Here is an 18,079-nt window from a genome sequence, read left to right on the forward strand (position 1 = left end):
GAGCCTATAATACAAACAACTGGTAACTAAAGTATCTAACAGCAGAGGGAGTTAAGGGGTCCCATGCAGTACTTAAAGATTTGGGAAGTTATCCTCAATTTTTGAGATTTTCTTCTAATTTTTTTCCTCTTAATACAATGAATATGAGTTGCTTTCCTAACAAAGTAAATAAACCACTGGCTCATATGTTAATCTGGCTACCCTGGTGGCTCAGTGGTAAAGAATCCACCTGCCAATGCAGAAGAGGAGGGTTCGGTCCCTGGGTCAGGAAGATCCCCTGGAGAAGGAAATGGCAACTCACTCCCGTATTCTTGCCTGGGCAACACCATGGACAGAGGAGCTTGGCGGGCTACAGTCCGTGGGGTCACAAAAGAGTCAGATACAACTGATACAATTAAACAGCATATTAATTCACTTATTTCTTTGGCACATGTACTCACTACTTAACATTACTGAAAATTTTAGTTTCTTCTGAAAATGAGATGATTTAATTACTGAGCTACACTGAAGTATGTAAGAGTGGACACGTTCTGCTCCCAGCAGAGTCCCGCTGAGGGAAGAGTAACTTACTGAAATAATGCAATCTAAGGGATGGAAGCACCGTTTTCTGGTCATTGTCACTGTTTCCAAAGGCAAATCACACAGCCTCTCTTTTTCCAAACAGTTGTTTCTTATTCTGAATTATGAAGAGGCAGAGAGAGATATGAGGTACTGCAGCAAACACTTTTAATAAGAATACAAAATTCACACCAGAGGCACATTCTGGGGAATGTAAATGAACTATCACAAGTAGTAATTCTGCTGGAAGAATAAAATAAGGCTCTCTCAGAGTACAAATATACAGGAGGGAATGATTTAAAATAGGTTTATGATTTACAGTCACATTACATACACTGTGTTAAGCATTGAAAACAAGCATATTAATTAAAAAGCCAGCTAAATGGCATTTTAACATATATAACAAATCTTACAGTCCATGAAGTTCTGGTATAACAGTAATTTTAAGTACTTCATTTCAACACAAAAGAAATGAACAGGTGAAGAGATGCATCTCAAGATATTAATTTATGACAAAAATCAAGAGAACTTATACTGAAAAAGGGTTACATTACTGATAAAAATCACACAGAAGGCCATAAAACAAGACCAAGAGTGCTGAGCAACTGAAACAGTACTGGCCTTTCCAGCCCCCGTCTACTTGCTCCCACCACACTGACCCACGTTACTTTTCCTTTACTCAGGGCAAACAAGTCCTCCGTCTTCCCCTTTCACAAAAAGAACAAAGAAAATCCAAACGGCAAATTCAAAAGTTGATTTCTCCATAAACCTTAAATGTGCTCAATGAATATAAAGAAATTCAACATTTATACACAATGCTCCTTTCCAAGAAAGAAACAGACACATCAAACATTATCTGAAAGGGGCTTCTTTATGGATTTATGTACATTGGTTGAATGAGAATTACTGTATCTGAGAAGGCACATATCTGTGATTTAAGGCTTAACCGGTATTGTTACATATGGAAGTCAATGAAAGCTGTCTAGGAATTCACTTCTGTCAAAATGGAATTTACCCAAAAACTAGCTTTCTAATAAGCACAGATTTCCACTCTAGAAACCATCGAGAATTTCTACTCCCAGATCCATCTGTCAAAAAAATTCTCTCAATCAGGTTTCATTATGAATCAAAAGAAATTGCTAACAGAACTGCTCCATGACTTTGGGTGATGCAAATTCTTAAGTTCAAAAGCCTCAAAGAAATGACAGTGTGATTCCTGCGTCTTGAAGAAAAATTCTAAACAAAATGACAATGGTACAGATTCATTTTTAAAAAGGTATCTGCCACAACTCCACAAGCCAATCAGTCATTCATCAGAGCTGCCGCCTCTGTGTGGGTGCTGCAGGAACACCATATAATATTACTCTGCAAAAGAGTCTTTTTTTCTCTTTAAGACAATACATGAAAATGACTCTCTTAAAGATGTTTAATATATTCTTATATAAAATATCTGATGTTGATACAAATCATGTAAACCTTCCTTTGGAAAAGTTACAACTGGTCCTCATTCGCAGGACCAAAAACCTTGAATTTTTATCTTGTCAGTGCAAATCTATATTAGGTGTTTTCAAACTACAGAAATAGCCATCAACCCTCACAATACAAAAGGATTTCTCAAAAAGGGAGATTATTGTGTTCAGGTTATAGAAATTATGTTTACATTAAAACCACCCACCTTCGCGTCAAATTTAACAGCTCAATTGTTAAAGTATGAAAAAGGGAAAAATTAAAGCTGTTTGTGCAAGAATCACTACAATGCTTGTCACCCCTTCCCTCTTCCCCCAATTCTGCTTAATTCTTACTAGGTTTGTTTAGAAATATAACAATGTGACTTTCTCTTTGTCTCCAGGTGGATTTTACTGTTCTTCAAGCCAAGATGGGGCGTCAACTCCAGGGGTTTTCAATTTGATATGGAACTGTTTAAGTGTCTGTTCAAGCTGCTTCTGATTCCCAGCAAAGTAAGCGGCAATGGCATTGTGAAAAAGGACCAGCTGATTGTGTAATACTTTAACCTGTGAACAGAGGAGAGTTAGAAGACTGAGCATTAACACCAATGATAATAAAACATAAGGTGGGTTGTTACATGTCTTAATGAAAGAGCATATCTCTAAGGAAAAGTTGTTTTAACGAAGTATTTCACACATCCTAACTGTACACTGCTTTGCGAAGTCACCGAGCCTTTCATAGCTTTTTAACTTCCCTGAAGGGAACAGATCAGCTTAATAAGATGCTGACCATATTCAAAGATTACTGAGCATACCTTAATTTAAAAGTATCAGTAGATCCCTCTTTAAGTATGTTCAAAGTCAAAGAAGCAAAATTATAGGTAAATAACTGTCTGTGCCAAGTATGGACATCATTAAGGCTACACTTTAAGTGAAAACTGAGTATTTAAAAGGCTGGATACTTTTAAATACTGCTGTTCTCTGCAAAAATTGAAGAAGTGATGGCAAGAGCCGCCCCCAAAGGCAATTTACTTAAAAGTTCAAATACCCCTCAGTTATTTTCAACTGCTTATTACTTCAAATGATATAAGAGTATGTTTTAACCAGGTAACACTATTTCTATGACTCTTCTATTTAAAGATAGCAGCAAAATGTCACAAAGATATTATGAATGAAGTATTTCCTCAAGTCTTATTTATAACTGCAAACTGGTCAACAATAAAGTATAAAATTTACCCATCCAATGCAATATTCACTAAAACTGCACTTTTAATAATAATTTTTAATGATGTAAAAACATCTGCTATATGATGCTAAGTGAAAAAATAGGATATAACATATGATAAGACATCTGTATTCACTATTAACACACATGCATAGTCTCTGGCCATTTCTCTATGTACCTCTATAAAGGAAAACACTTAATATGTTTATATTGGACAGTTTTGATTTGTAAAGCCTTTATTTTTAAGATTAAAATATTGTAACAATGGCATATGCTCAAAATTATAAAGTCAAGTCTCCACTCTGCATTTATTCCTCTCCTTCCCACCCAAGAGAATCCCTGTCAGCATTTTATTGTGTGCCCGTTGAGAAATTTTCTAGGGTTATATACAATATTTAAAAACATAAATGGACTGTATTATGCACTTAGGGCTTCCCTTGTGCCTTAGAAGGTAAAGAATCTGCCTGTGATTCAGGAGACCCAGGTTTGATCCTTGGGTGGGGAAGATCCCCTGGAGAAGAGAATGGCTACCCACGCAAGTATTCTTGCCTGGAAAATCAGTGGACAGAGGAGCCTGGCGGGCTGCAGTCCATGGGGTCGCAAAGAGTTGGACACGACTGATTAACTAACAGTTTCACTTTCTATACACACTTTCAGTAACAGATTTTTACTTAAAGTATCTTAGAAAACTTTTTATTTCATTCACTTATTCATTCAACAGAGATTAAGTACCTTCTAAATGCCAGGTACTGTTTTAGGAGATACAGAAAAACATTCCTTCCCTCCCAAGCTTACATTCTTTTTTTTTTTTTAAATTTTAATTGGAGGCTAATTACTTCACAATATTGTAGTGGTTCTGCCATACGTTGACATGAATCAGCCCCATCCTGAACCCCCGTCCCACCTCCTTCCCCATCCCACCCCTTAGGGTCATCCCAGTGTACAAACCTGGACTGGCGATCTATTTCACATATGGTAATATACATGTTTCAGTGCTATTCTCTCAAACCATCCCACCCTCGCCTTCTCCCACAGAGTCCCAAAGTCTGTTCTTAACATCTGTATCTCTTTTGCTGTCTCACATATAGGGTCATCGTTACCATCTTTCTAACTTCCATATATATGCATTAATATACTGTATCGGTGTTTTTCTTTCTGATTTACTTCACTCTGTATAATAGGCTCCAGTTTCATCCACCTCACTAAAACGGATTCAAATGCATTCTTCCAAGCTTACATTATTAAGGCATTGGGAAGGTAGGAGGCAGGTAAGAAACAAAATAAGTACTGACCCCAGGGAATGAATAGCTCAAGCCTTGAGAAGAAGATGGGTTAACATTCAGGGCATCTGAAGCTGCCGATTCAACTGAAGTTGTTTAAAAAAATAAAAGGAATTTTTTTCCTTTTTCTCTGACAAAGATAAGAAGGTTTCTGGCAAGGAGATAGTTTAACAGGGCCGGATAGCATGAAATGATGACAACTAAAAAAATACCTTGAATTCATCTGCTCAGAAATGTAAGGTCTGCAACCTTCCTAGATGAAAGGCTTTGGTACCAGGTATAAGGACAACACAAAACCTTTAACACTATGTACCAGGCACTGCACTAGGGATATAAGAACACAAGGATGACTGAAGCAGGGGGCAGCAGATGACGACTACTGATCAACGGGTAGCAAAAGTACATCTTGTTAACTTAAAGGCACCTTTGGGGAGAAGAGGGTTTTTTTCCAGAAAGCCTGAACAAGAACATTGGGATGGCAGAACCTGGCCCTCTGGTTCTGAGATAAGGGGGACGCTGACGGACCTCCACTCAGGGGCAACTATTCAGGAGACAGTATGATCACAGGAAGCGCAGGCTCCTAGAAGGCAACTGGGCTTCTCTGGTGGCTCAGACGGTAAAGAAGCCACCTGCAATGCAGGAGACTCCGGTTCAACTCCTGGGTCAGGAAAATCCCCTGTAGAAGGGATAGGGTACCCACTCTAGTATTCTTGCCTGCAGAATCCCCATGGACAGATGAACCTGGCGGGCTACAGTCCATGGGGTCGCAAAGAGCTGGACACGACTGAGCGCCCAAGCACACAGAAGGCAATGAGGAGGTGAGCAAAGTATACTGTTATAATTAACGTACAACAATGGCTCCAATCAGCCCTCTCAACCCACACCCTTGGGGAGGCTTCTACAGCGACAATGAGCTTAGCCTATAGAACCTGGAAAATGAGGCCTAATAAACAAGTGCCAGCCATGTGGGATTACGGCTGTTGCAGTGTGAGGAAGCCCCGTTTAGCCTCCGTTCTGGATGAAAGCCCACGGCAACAGAGGTCCAATGGTTCCAGCTGCTCCCAGAGCCCAGGGGACCTTCCCGCTGAAAACCACCAGGCAACCGTGGGAAATAACAGAGCTCTAGGTCACCAAGTTGTGGGTGTTTTTATTAGGCAGCAAAAGAGGTGCAGCATGGAGAAGGTTAAGAGTGTGCTCTCCTAGGAATTAATAAGGGTTAGAAAACATAGTGAAAAGGAGGAAAATCAGAGGCAGAATGATAGGCCTAGGAGGAGGAAAAGCTAATAATAATAAGCAGGGTGGTTGCGATACATGAGAGAAACTACGAGAGAAAGCAGCTGTGGAGCAGATACTCAAACAGGGAACGCAAAACTGATACGGACAGAATAGCGAAGTTACACAGGTAGCTGGAGAAGTCCCAACAGGGGATCACAAACAGGGAAACCCAGGGAACTTCGGGAGACCGCGGTTAAGTTAATGATTGCTCAAGGAAGCTCTCAGAACAGCGTGGAACAGAGCAGCTTGCTTAACCATAAAAGCACGAGATATGCCCCCGGGTCATTAAGCGAAAGAAAAAATGCTACCATCCTTCTGCTGATGTGAACAAGTGCTATGATAATTCCAGTTTGACCTCGTAGGGTCAGACGCTCTCCTGCAGGATACTATGGGGGGTTAGGGACGTAAGCCTGAGGTCTACTGAAGAAGGCAGTCTACCCCCCGCCCCTGCTTTCCTTTGATTATAAAAATGCAGCTGCTTAATTCTGGGGCACAGGCCTCTTGACTGCCCGACTGCATCTCTCACAAGCACCCTCTATCGATACACCTACTACTTCCTGCCTGTCACTTTGCCTCTTGCTGGATTCCCTCTGCGCTGAGACACAAAGAACCCGGGCCTCAGTAAGTCCAGTCACCAAGTGAGTGATTCTAAAAGAACATGGGTTCAAGTCCCAATCTGAGTCACACGGTTTCAAAACTGCTACTAACCAGCCTCAAGACCTAAGTGCAGTTTATGAGTAAATGGAATACGGATTCTTTGAGAACTTTTATTTCCAATTTTCTGGTCAGACTTGCATTAGGTATAGTCGATACTGGGCACAGCCTCCCCAAATCTGTATTTGTTATTCATCTAGATCCTTGGTAAAACATCCCTATTACTAGTACTGTTCTTCTGTAGAAATTACCAGAAGGAGCTCTGGAATCAGGAAGCATGTGTGCCAGGCCCAGCTGTCCCACCCTGCAGTGGTACCGGGCACAGGGTCCTTCTAACTTCACTGGCCAAGGTCCTTATCTGTCCATTAGGGCTGCCGTTACTGAGAACTGCGCTCGCCGTGCTGTGGAAGGCTAAATGAGACGAGATACCACCTAGTGCTCTGTCCGACACAGAGTGAGTACTTACTCCTTCGACTGCAGGGGAATCTATATTCACCTATTTGACGGTTTAAACCTCCACACGACGTTGATTTTTTTTAGTGAGATAAAATTTCCTTTATTTAGAACCCACCGCTTTGGAACTTGTAAGAAGTAAGAGTATGATCCTGTGGTTTATAATAATACATACATACTTTGTTTTGGTCCCATTCTAGGCACAGAGCTCCTAAAACCTGTTAATCTCCTAAGTGATAAGAGCCAAGGAGGCATCTTTAGTTGTAATATCTGGTCTCCAGTTTGGTTCCTGAAATAGTCCCAGAGCTATTGAAGGTGAAAGGAGTCTCTCTTGTTATTCACAACAAGCACTTTTCAACCACGACAGCCTTTATATTAATAAGGTTCCTGGAAAGCCCCTAGATAACCATTGCTTGAGACTGGTTGCCAAGGGAACTAAACTGTGATTAGGTGGGAATTTTCACCCTCACCCCCCAACCTCTGGACAATTATTTAATCAGCCGTGCCCACGCAATGAAGCCTGTGTGAAAATCCCTACAGCAGCCGGTCTGGGCGCATCCACAAACAAGAAGGGTGGTGCCCTCCAAACACCATGGGCACAGGAGCCGGTGTTCAGAGCCCTTCCAGACCTTGCCCGATGGACGTCTCCATCTTTAATACTTCTGTAATGAACCGGTGAGGTAATAAGTCAATTGCTTCCTGAGCTCTGTGAGCTGCTCGAACAAATGACTGAGCCTCCTGAAGGGGCTGTGGGAACCACTTTATAGCTGACCAGTCAGAAGCACAGGTGACGCCCCAGAGTTTCCAACTGTGTGGTGCTGAGGTGGGGGCCACAGGGTCAGAAGTCAACTGAATTTCAGGACACCCAGCTAGTGTCCAGAAAATCAGAGAACGGTCTGTGTGGAAGAAAAATACCCACATACAACTGATGTTAGAAAAGTGTTGTAAGTGAAACAAGAATCAGAGTTTTTTACTTTTCAAAGGTAGAAAGTGATGTGAAGTTTACCCAGTGAAAAATAGGTGTGCGCTAAGCAAATAAACTGTCAACAGGAGCGCATGGACACAACTGGCTTACCCACACTGCCGCCTTGACAGGCCTTCAGTCCAAGGGCAGGGATGCTGTAGAAGGGATGCCTCTGCCTGATGGATCACCTCAGAAGAACCTCTAAGGGTCCCTCTATAACCCATGATTCTGCACTTCTGAAATGAACATATTTTTCAAGCACCAAGAAGGCACTTAATTTCTTCCTAACTATCCTTTCACTTTTCCTTTCATGCATTGAATAGGAAATGGCAACCCACTCCAGTGTTCTTGCCTGGAGAATCCCAGGGTTGGGGGAGCCTGGTGGGCTGCCATCTATGGGGTCACACAGAGTCCGACACGACTGAAGTGAGTTAGCATAGCATAGCATCCTTTGGTTAACAACATTCAAGTTAACAGTATTACATTAAAAATTTGTTTAAACATTCTTAATACAGACTTTAATTAATCCATATTGATCTCATTGTCTATGTCTAGATAAGTTTTGCATGGCAACCACTTTTAAAACAAGCTTTAAAATGAAAACTGATTTGTCTAAGTATCTACTAAGAAAAGGTCAAATTATTAAAGTTATAACCTGGGTTTACCTTACAAGAATGGAGTTTGATTTCAGGACCAAATCTTTTCCCTGTAAGCCACTAGAATCAATGAAAACTGTTGTTGTTTTGTCGCTAAGTCATGTCTGAGTCTTTTGCAACCCCATGGACTCAGCCTGCCAGGCTCCTCTGTCCCTGGGAGCTCCCAGGCAAGAATCCTAGAGTGGGCTGCCATTTCCTTCTCCAGGGGATCTTCCCGACCCAGGGATAGAACCTGCATCTCCCGCACTGACAGATGGGTTCTTTACCACTGAGTCACCAGGAATGCCACAATGAAAATCACAGCTAGAAAAAAGAGGTAAAACAAAACATTACAGGCTAGCTCTCATCTGATTCCTATTTACATAAAAATGTTTTCTGAGCTGTTCTCAGTCACCTCTGCCAGTGTGACTGAGTTTTAGAGCTCTTCTGGAGAACAGACTGTCAAGGACTGGGTCAGAGGAGCACTCTGAGGGCAGTATACTGGGACAGAAGGGTGGGAAGGTTTCCAGATGACCTTAGGTATCAAAGAACTTCTTAAAGATAAACAAGCATAAGTTATGAAGAGACTGTTAGATTCAATTACTTTAAAATCTGGAATTCCTATTCACCCAAAGACAGTGAAAATATACAAGCTACAAAGTGGGGAAGGGGTCTGCATTACAGGCTCTGACAAAGGGTACATATGCAGAAAATGTGAAGGACTCCCACACACCAACACCCCAGTCAAAAAGAGCGGATAACATGGATGTGCACTTTACAGAAGAGGAAACAGAAGTGGCCAATTAAATCTGAAAAGACATCAGCCTCGCAAGAAAACAGGAAAAGGCACGTTAAGACTGATGTGAGATGCTATTTTTTATCTTCTACCTTAGGAAAACTTAATAGCAATTCTTGTACACTGCCAATTGGTGTATAAATTTGTACAACTACTTTTGAAAACACTTTGGCATTAACGAGTAAAATTAAAGATGCATATACCCTATGGAATAGCAATTTGACTCATAAAAACATGCCCTATAAAACCTTGCACGTGTTCCACGAGACACAGGGCTTTCCTGATGGCTCAGATGGCAAAGAATCCATCTGCAATGCAGGAGACCTGGGTTCAGTCCCTGGGTTGGGAAGATCCCCTGGAGGAGGGCATGGCAACCCACTCCCATATCTTGCCTAGAGAATTCCATGGACATAGAAGCCTGGCAGGCTACAGTCCACAGGGTTGTAAAGAGTTGAACACGGCTGAACGACTAACACTTTAACATGAGACGGGCACAAATATGTTCATAACAACACTGTTTTTAGCATAAAAATACAAGAAAACAACCTTAAATTTAATTACAGTAAAACCGATAAACTACAGTTTCCTTACACAATGGGGATACTATTAATATACAGGTGTGAAAATAAATGATCTAGAGCTCCATGCCTCAACATGGACGGCTCTCAGGAAGATCAGAGAGAACAAACAGAACGCTCCCAGTGGGATTCCATTTACATCAAGTTCAGAAACACACGTAACGGAATGAGACATTCACATGTAGTGAAACTATTCAGAAAACCAACAACGACAATAAGGAAAACTCGGAACAAGGGTTATAGAGGGAGCAGATGAGGGAAAATGAGATACGGGAAAGCAACAAGGCAGCGTCAGAAGGATGACAGCTTTGTTTCGTAACCCGGGCGGTAGGAAAGTGGCTGCTGTTTGTTCTCATTACTATTTATAGCTTGCCTGTACGTTGACACATTCTTTTGAATGTGTTTAACATTTTTTATTATTAAAATAAAGGAAAGGTTAAAAAAGATAGTGTCTCCACTTTATATTCAGAGGAAAAAAAATATTGCACCTAAAACGTTACTTACATTCATTCACTCAGTAAGTATTACCAGGGTCTGGTCTAGGGGCTGGAATGCAAGCAAGCAACAAAACAGACAGTTCTCAAAAAGCTTGTATTCTATTGAGGGAATAAAGAGAAACACAATCAGTAGAGTATACAGTACGTCAGATGACGACACTTGTTACGAAGAAAAAGAAAGCAGCAAAGGAGAATATGAGCTGTGTGTACCGGAGAGGGGGTGTGATGTCAAGAGGAAGGCCAATCATATGGAAGGATACACGCAGTGATCAATACAGCACTAGGCACAACAGCCAAGAGCTGGAATCAGCCTAACGTCCATCAACACAGGAATGGGTAAAGACGGTGTGGTGCACGCATACAATGGGATATTACTATTATTCAGCCATAAAAAAAAATGAAAGAGTGCCATTTGCAGTAACATGGACGGACCTGGAGATTATCATACTAAGTGAAATCAGACAAGACAAATATAACTCGCTATAACCCATGTGGAATCTATTTTTCAAAAAACAACACAAAAGATACATATTCACTTACAAAACAGAAATAAACTCACAGATTTTGAAAACAAACTTATAGTTACCAAAGGGGAAACATGGGAGGGAAGGATAAATTAGGAGCTCAGGATTAACATACACACACTACTATATATAGAATATCTAGGTAATCAACAAGGATCTACTGTATAGCACAGGAAACTCTACTCAATAATCTGTAATAACCTATGTGGGAAAACAATCCAAAAAAGAATGAGTATATGTCTATGTATAACTGAGTCATTTTCTGTACATCTGAAACTAACAACAAATTTAAAAAAAGAAACAAAAAAAATGAAGGCCAGAAGAGGTCTCACTAAGGTGACATTTGAATAAAGACCTAAAGTAAAGGAGAAAGTAAAGAAAGGAGAGGAAAAAGAAGAGGAGAGTGAAAAAGTTGGCCTAAAACTCAACATTCAGAAAACTAAGGTCATGGCATCTGGTCCCATCACTTCATGTTGAATAGACAGAGAAATAATGCAAACAGTGAGAGACTTTATTTTCTTGGGCTCCAAAATCACTGCAGATGGTGACTGCAGCCATGAAATTAAAAGATGCTTGCTCCTTGGAAGACAAGCTATGACCAATCTAGACAGCATATTAAAAAGCAGAGACATTACTTTGCCAACAAAGGTCCATCTAGTCAAAGCTATGGTTTTTCCAGTAGTCATGTATGCATGTGAGAGTTGAACTATAAAGAAAGCTGAGCGCTAAAGAATTGATACTTTTGAACTGTGGTTGGTGTTGGAGAAGACTCTTGAGAGTCCCTTGGACTGCAAGGAGATCCAACCAGTCCATCCAAAAGGAAATCAAGCCTGAATATTCATTGGAGGGACTGACGCTGAAGCTGAAACTCCAATACTTTGGCCACCTGATGCGAAGCACTGACTCATTAGAAAAGACCCCGATGCTGGGAAAGATTGAAGGCAGGAGAAGAAGGGGATGACAGAGGATGAGACGGTTGGATGGCATCACCGACTGGATGGACATGAGTTTGAGCAAGCTCTGGGAATTGGTGATGGGACAGGGAAGCCTGGCATGCTGCAGTCCACGGGGTCACAAAGAGTCGGACACGACTGAGTGACTGAACTGAAGTGAAGTGAAACTTGCTCAGTTGTGTCTGACTCTCTGTGACCCTGCGGACTAAGCAGTCCATGGTAGTCTCTAGGGCAGAATACTGGAGTGGGTAGCCTTTCCCTTCTCCAGGGGATCGTCCCAACCCAAGGTTTGAACCCAGGTCTCCCACATTGCAGGCGGATTCTTTACCGGCTGAGCCATAAGGGAAGCCCAAGAATACGGGAGTCGGTAGCCTATCCTTTCTCCAGCAGATCTTCCTGACCCAGGAATTGAACCGGGGTCTCCTGCATTGCAGATAGATTCTTTACCAACTGAGCTATCAGGAAGCCACGGGAAGTAAGAAGATGAACCGAATTTAAAATACTTAGAAGAGGATCCCAGACAGAGGAAACAGCAAGCACACAGGCCCTGTGGCGGGCAGGTGATTGTTTTAGGACACTAACCAAGCCAGTGCTGCTGGAGTTGAGCGAGTGAGTGGTGGCAGATGAAGTCAAACAGGTGATGAGGGGTTAGATGGTATGAGAACTCAGATGTCACTAAAGACTCTAGCTACTTTTCTAAGTGAGATGAGAAGGCACTAGACGACCCTGAGCAGAAAATGACAATACCTAACTCAGATAATACACATGCATGGGTAGAACTGGGAAGACCTGTTAGAACGCTTCAGCAGCAACCTAGGCGAGGTGACCGCGGCCTGGACTAGAGTGGTGACAAGCAAGCAGTGAGAAGAGGGGGGCTTCTCCGTGTGAGGGTGGAGGCAACAGAAAGAGCAAGAGGTGGGGTGCGAGAGAAAGAGGACAAAGAGGGTGTTAAGATATTGCCCTGAACAACTGAAGCTGACATATAGTTACGTGGCAAAGACTATGAGAGGGGCAGGTGTGGAGAAAGGGAAGGGGGACATTAGGAGCTCAGTTTTGGACAAATTCGAGATGCTTTTCAAGTAAATATGAAATGAAATGTTCAATAGGTAACTGTAATTTTGAGACCACTACCACACTAATGGCAGAAAACAAAGAGGAACTAAAGAGCCTCTAGAGGAAGGTGAAAGAGGAGTAAAAAAGCTGGCTTAAAACTCAACATTCAAAAAACTAACATCATGGCATCTGGTCCCCATCATTTCATGGCAAATAGATGGGGAAATAATGGAAATAGTGACAGACTTTATTTTCTTGTGCTTCAAAATCACTGGGAATGGTGACTGCAGCCATGAAACTAAACGACACTTGCTACCTGAAGAAAGTGAAGTGAAAGTGAAGTCGCTCAGTCGTGTCCGACTCTTTGTGACCCCATAGACTGTAGCCTACCAGGCTCCTCCGTCCATGGGATTTTCCAGGCAACAGTACTGGAGTGGTTTGCCATTTCCTTCTCCAGAGGATCTTCCTGACCCAGGGATTGAACCTGGGTCTCCAGCATTCTAGGCAGACGCTTTACCGTCTGAGCCACCAGGGAAGCCTGAAGGAAAGCTATGACAAATCTACACAGCGTATTAAAAAACAGAGACATCGCTTTGCCGATCAAGTCTGTATAGTAATAGCTATGCCTTTTCCAGTAGTCATGTATGGATGTGAGAGTTGGACCATAAAGAAGGCTGATGCTTTCCAACTGTGGTGCTGGAGAAGACTCGAGAGTCCTCTGGATAGCAAGGAGATAAAATCAGTCAATCTTAAAGGAAATCAACTTTGAATATTCATTGGAAGGACTGATGCTGAAGCTGAAGCTGCAATACTCTGGCTACCTGATGTGAAGAGCCGACTCAGTGGACTAAAGACCCTGATACTGGGAAAGATTGAGGGCAGGAAGAGAAGGTGGTGACAGAGAATGAGATGGTTGGATGGCATCACCAACTCAATGGACATGAGTTTGAGCAAGCTCTGAGAGACAGTGAAGGAGAGGGAAGCCTGGTGTGCTGCAGTCCACGGGGTCGTGAGGAGTCAGGCACGACTGGGCAACTGAACAAGAACAACAACTGTGAGACTGGAGAGAGTTCAGTACGGCAGTCTAGGCTGGAAATGTAAATTAAGAGTTAGTATACAACAATGTTCAGATGATATTCAAAGCCATATGGCTAGATAAAGCTCTTCAAGAAAATGGAGAGACGGAAAAGACATCCAAGGAACGAGTCATGAAAAATGAATCCTGACCCTTATACTTTACAACATTACAGAATTCAGCTCAAAATGGAACACAGGCCTAAATGTAGGAGCTAAAAACTATAAACCTTCTAGAAGAAAACACAGGAAAAAATCTTAATCTTAGGCTTGGCAAAAATTTTAAAACAGCTCACACAAAGAATAAATTATAAAAAGAATACAATCAACTGGACCTCATCAAAATTAAAATGTTTTTCTCTTCAAAAGACACTGTTATGGGCTTCCCTGGTGGCTCGGTGGTGAAGAATCCACCTGCCAGTGTAGGAGACATGGGTGTGACCCCTGATCCGGGAGGACCCCACATGTTACGAGACACCTAAAGCCTGTGTGCCACTACAGAGCCTGTGCTCCAGAACCGCAACTACTGAAGTCCGTGTGCCCTAGAGCCCATGCTCTTGCGACAAGAGAAGCCGATGCAATGAGAAGCCCTCGAACTGCAACTAGAGAGAAGCTCCCACTTGCTGCAACTAGAGACAAGCCCATGTAACAACGAAGACCCAGCACGGCGACCCCCCCCAAAAAAATTAATTAAAAGACACTGTTATAAAAAGGAATAGGCAAGCCATATATTGGGAGACAATATTTGCAAAACCTATTAAGACAAAGAACTGATAGACATAAAATATATACAAAATATTCTTAGAAATGAATAAGAAAATGACAAACAACCTAAGCAAAAAATAGGGGGAAAGTCTGAACAGGCATTTCACCAAAAAAACAAAGCAAAAAACAGATGGGAAATAAGTCCATGATAAGATGACCAACGTCTTTAGTTATTAGGGAAATTCTGACTTAAACCAGTGACGACGTGGAACAAACTGGCCTCTCATATATTATTGGTGGAAATGTCAAATGATACAACTGCCTCTTGAGAAACCTGTATGTAGGTCAGGAAGCAATAGTTAAAACTGGACATGGACCAACAGACTGGTTCCAAATAGGAAAAGGAGTACATCAAGGCTGTATATTGTCACCCTGCTTATTTAACTTCTATGCAGAGTACATCATGAGAAACACTGGGCTGGAAGAAGCACAAGCTGGAATCAAGATTGCCAGGAGAAATATCAATACCTTGAGATACGCAGATGACACCACCCTTATGGCAGAAAGTGAAGAGGAACTAAAAAGCCTCTTGATGAAAGTGAAAGAGGAAAGTGAAAAAATTGGCTTAAAGCTCAACATTCAGAAAACTAAGATCATGGCATCTGGTCCCATCACTTCATGGGAAATAGATGGGGAAACAGTGGAAACAGTGTCAGACTTTATTTTTTTGGCTCCAAAATCACTGCAGATGGTGACTGTGGCCATGAAATTAAAAGACACTCACTCCCTGGGAGGAAAGTTATGACCAACCTAGATAGCATATTCAAAAGCAGAGACATTACTTTGCCAACAAAGGTTCGTCTAGTCAAGGCTATGGTTTTTCCTGTGGTCATGTACAGATGTGACAGTTGGACTGTGAAGAAGGCTGAGTGCTGAAGAATTGATGCTTTTGAAGTGTGGTGTTGGAGAAGACTCTTGAGAGTCCCTTGGACTGTAAGGAGATCCAGTCCATTCTGAAGGAGATCAGCCCTGGGATTTCTTTGGAAGGAATGATGCTAAAGCTGAAACTCCAGTACTTTGGCCACCTCATGCGAAGAGCTGACTCATTGGAAAAGACTCTGCTGCTGGGAGGGACTGGGGGCAGGAGGAGAAGGGGACGACAGAGGATGAGATGGCTGGATGGCATCACCGACTCGATGGACGTGAGTCTGAGTGAACTCCGGGAGTTGGTGATGGACAGGGAGGCCTGGCGTGCTGCAGTTCATGAGGTCGCAGAGTCGGACAGGACTGAGTGACTGAACTGAACTGAATCTTAAAAAGTTAAACACGCACCTACTATTCCCATGTTACTGTACATACAGCCCAGCTATTCCACAACTACGTACTGACCTAAGAGGAATGCATTGCTGTTGTCATGTATGTAGTCACTCAGTCGTGTCTGACTTTTTGCAACCCCATGGACTGTAGCCCGCCAGTCTCCTCTGTTCATGGGATTTCCCAGACAAGAATACTGGAGTGGGTTGCCATTTCCTTCTCCAGGGGAAGTTCCAGACCCAGGGGTTGAACCCGCATCTCCTGCTTGGCAGGCGGATTCTTTACCACTGAGTCACCTGGGAAGCCCAAGGGTATGTATTTTGTGTGCATACCAATTTAAAAAATTAAAAAAAAAACTGTGTGTAGCCCAACTGGGACTTTCCCAGGTAGCTCAGTGGTAAAGAATCTGCCTTGCAATGCAGGAGACACAGGAGACAGACATGGGTTCGATCCCTGTCTGGGTAGGAAAAATCCCCTGGAGGAGGAAATGGTTACCTACTTCAGTATTCTTGCCTGGAAAATTCCACGGACAGAGGAGCCTGGTGGCGGACCACAGTCTGTGGGGTCACAAAGAGTGGGACATGACTAAATGACAAGCACGCACACACGTACACCAATTAAATAAAAAAGCAAAGGAAAAAACAGGACAATAATAAAGCCTAATGACTCAATTATAGTATAAAAAATAAAGAGTATAAATCAACAGATTTAAAAATGAAACTAAATTAGAACATTTCAAATAATCTTTCTATTTTCTAATTCTCTCTAAAGCCACAATCAATTATAATCAAGACATTCACCTTTGCTTGTAGAGTCTAAAGTAATACACCTCAGAGAATTCAAGGAAAACTTCTGTCCCTAAAACATCATGGTACAATCCTTACAAACTGCTATGTGACGAGTTTTGAATTTTTGCAAAAGCACACAAGTAAAATTTCCTTCACTAAAAATTCCACTTACCAGATTAGGAACAAAGCAAATCTACTACAAATAAATCATTTATTAATTTTCTATTTTCTCTGTCCATGAAGTAGATAATCCTTTTCTTTGCCCTTAGAGACTCTTGTAACTGCAGAAGGAGGGTGACAGAGTTGAATGAGAACGACAGCTTCAAGGAAACTGGGCCTAATCCCCATTTCTGTCCCATGTTTACCCTGTGAGCTCTCTTCACCTGAATAATGAAGAAACTGAGATTCAGGTAATGTTTATGGTTCCTTTCTACTGAAACTTTCTGATAAAGTTCCTTTCTAAATAGTAGTAAACATATTTGGAAACTCACATGGCTATGGAAAACCTTTCTGTTGAAAGGCTTTCTTTCAATAGAAAAACATTATTTCTATTTAAAGGACAGAAACTGGCACTTTGATTAGAGAAGTATTAAATTCAGCTGAAAGTTTATGTACAAGTTTATGAACACTCTTCCCTATTTTGAGTTACTGTTTAAGGTTTTCACACTAGTAAACCTACTTGAGTCACAAAGTAATATTTCTATCTTGCTCTTCTAGTATTTCGCTTGTTTTCCAATTTCAGATGACCCTTGGCTCCTGGAATTACAGAGAAACTAAAAGCCTTCTGTATTTTTAGTGTGAAATTCTAATTTTTAGAAATAAGGTCTAGCTAATTATTGTTTTTTTGGGCCACAAAAAATTCTGGGTTTAAATTTTAATTGTCAATGTTTTAGAATTGGAGAAGACAATAAAGGAGCACAGGATTTGATTCAAATACTAAACTGCAGAGAGCTCTTACAGCAATCTAGAAAGTTAGGAGACTCCTGAGTCAAAAAGAAAGGGTGAAGGGCATCAGACAACTTTTAGTTAGCCCTACTGATGTCAACACAACGGTCCCCACCCTCTGACAGTCAACCAACCTAACAGACACCCTAACTGAGCCTCAAAACAGGGACATTAGCTGTATTTAAAATGGCTCCCCACTCCCCAGGAAACCTAATCCAGAAAGAAAAGAGGATGCTTTTTAGGACTGAATTCTAATTTTCACAACAAAATGAGACAATATCCATTTTCACAAAAACATTCTTTTGGTAACTGTGAGAAGGTTGATGTGTAAAAGCATTTCAAAGTATTCACACTTCAGAAAAG

General features: G+C 41.7%; 1 protein-coding gene and 1 non-coding gene across 4 annotated transcripts in view; both read right to left on the minus strand.

The window, feature by feature from the left end:
* Nucleotides 1-709: 709 nt before the first annotated feature.
* ARFIP1 (ADP ribosylation factor interacting protein 1) overlaps nucleotides 710-18,079 on the minus strand; it is a 135,685-nt gene continuing 118,315 nt past the window's right edge. For 2 of the 3 annotated variants that reach the window (XM_055550669.1, XM_055550671.1), the window contains one exon: nucleotides 710-2,570. In XM_055550669.1, coding sequence (XP_055406644.1) covers nucleotides 2,415-2,570 — 156 coding nt within the window. In that variant the 3' untranslated portion in view covers nucleotides 710-2,414. Of the gene's footprint in view, nucleotides 2,571-10,370; nucleotides 10,460-18,079 lie in introns of those variants that run through there. The other variant, XM_055550672.1, reaches the window with a different exon arrangement.
* Nucleotides 13,353-13,425, minus strand: TRNAS-AGA (transfer RNA serine (anticodon AGA)). Its single transcript has one exon. It is a non-coding gene; the product is annotated as a tRNA-Ser (tRNA).

This window comes from Bubalus kerabau, chromosome 16, assembly GCF_029407905.1.
Source record: "Bubalus kerabau isolate K-KA32 ecotype Philippines breed swamp buffalo chromosome 16, PCC_UOA_SB_1v2, whole genome shotgun sequence".
Taxonomy (NCBI): Eukaryota; Metazoa; Chordata; class Mammalia; order Artiodactyla; family Bovidae; genus Bubalus; species Bubalus kerabau.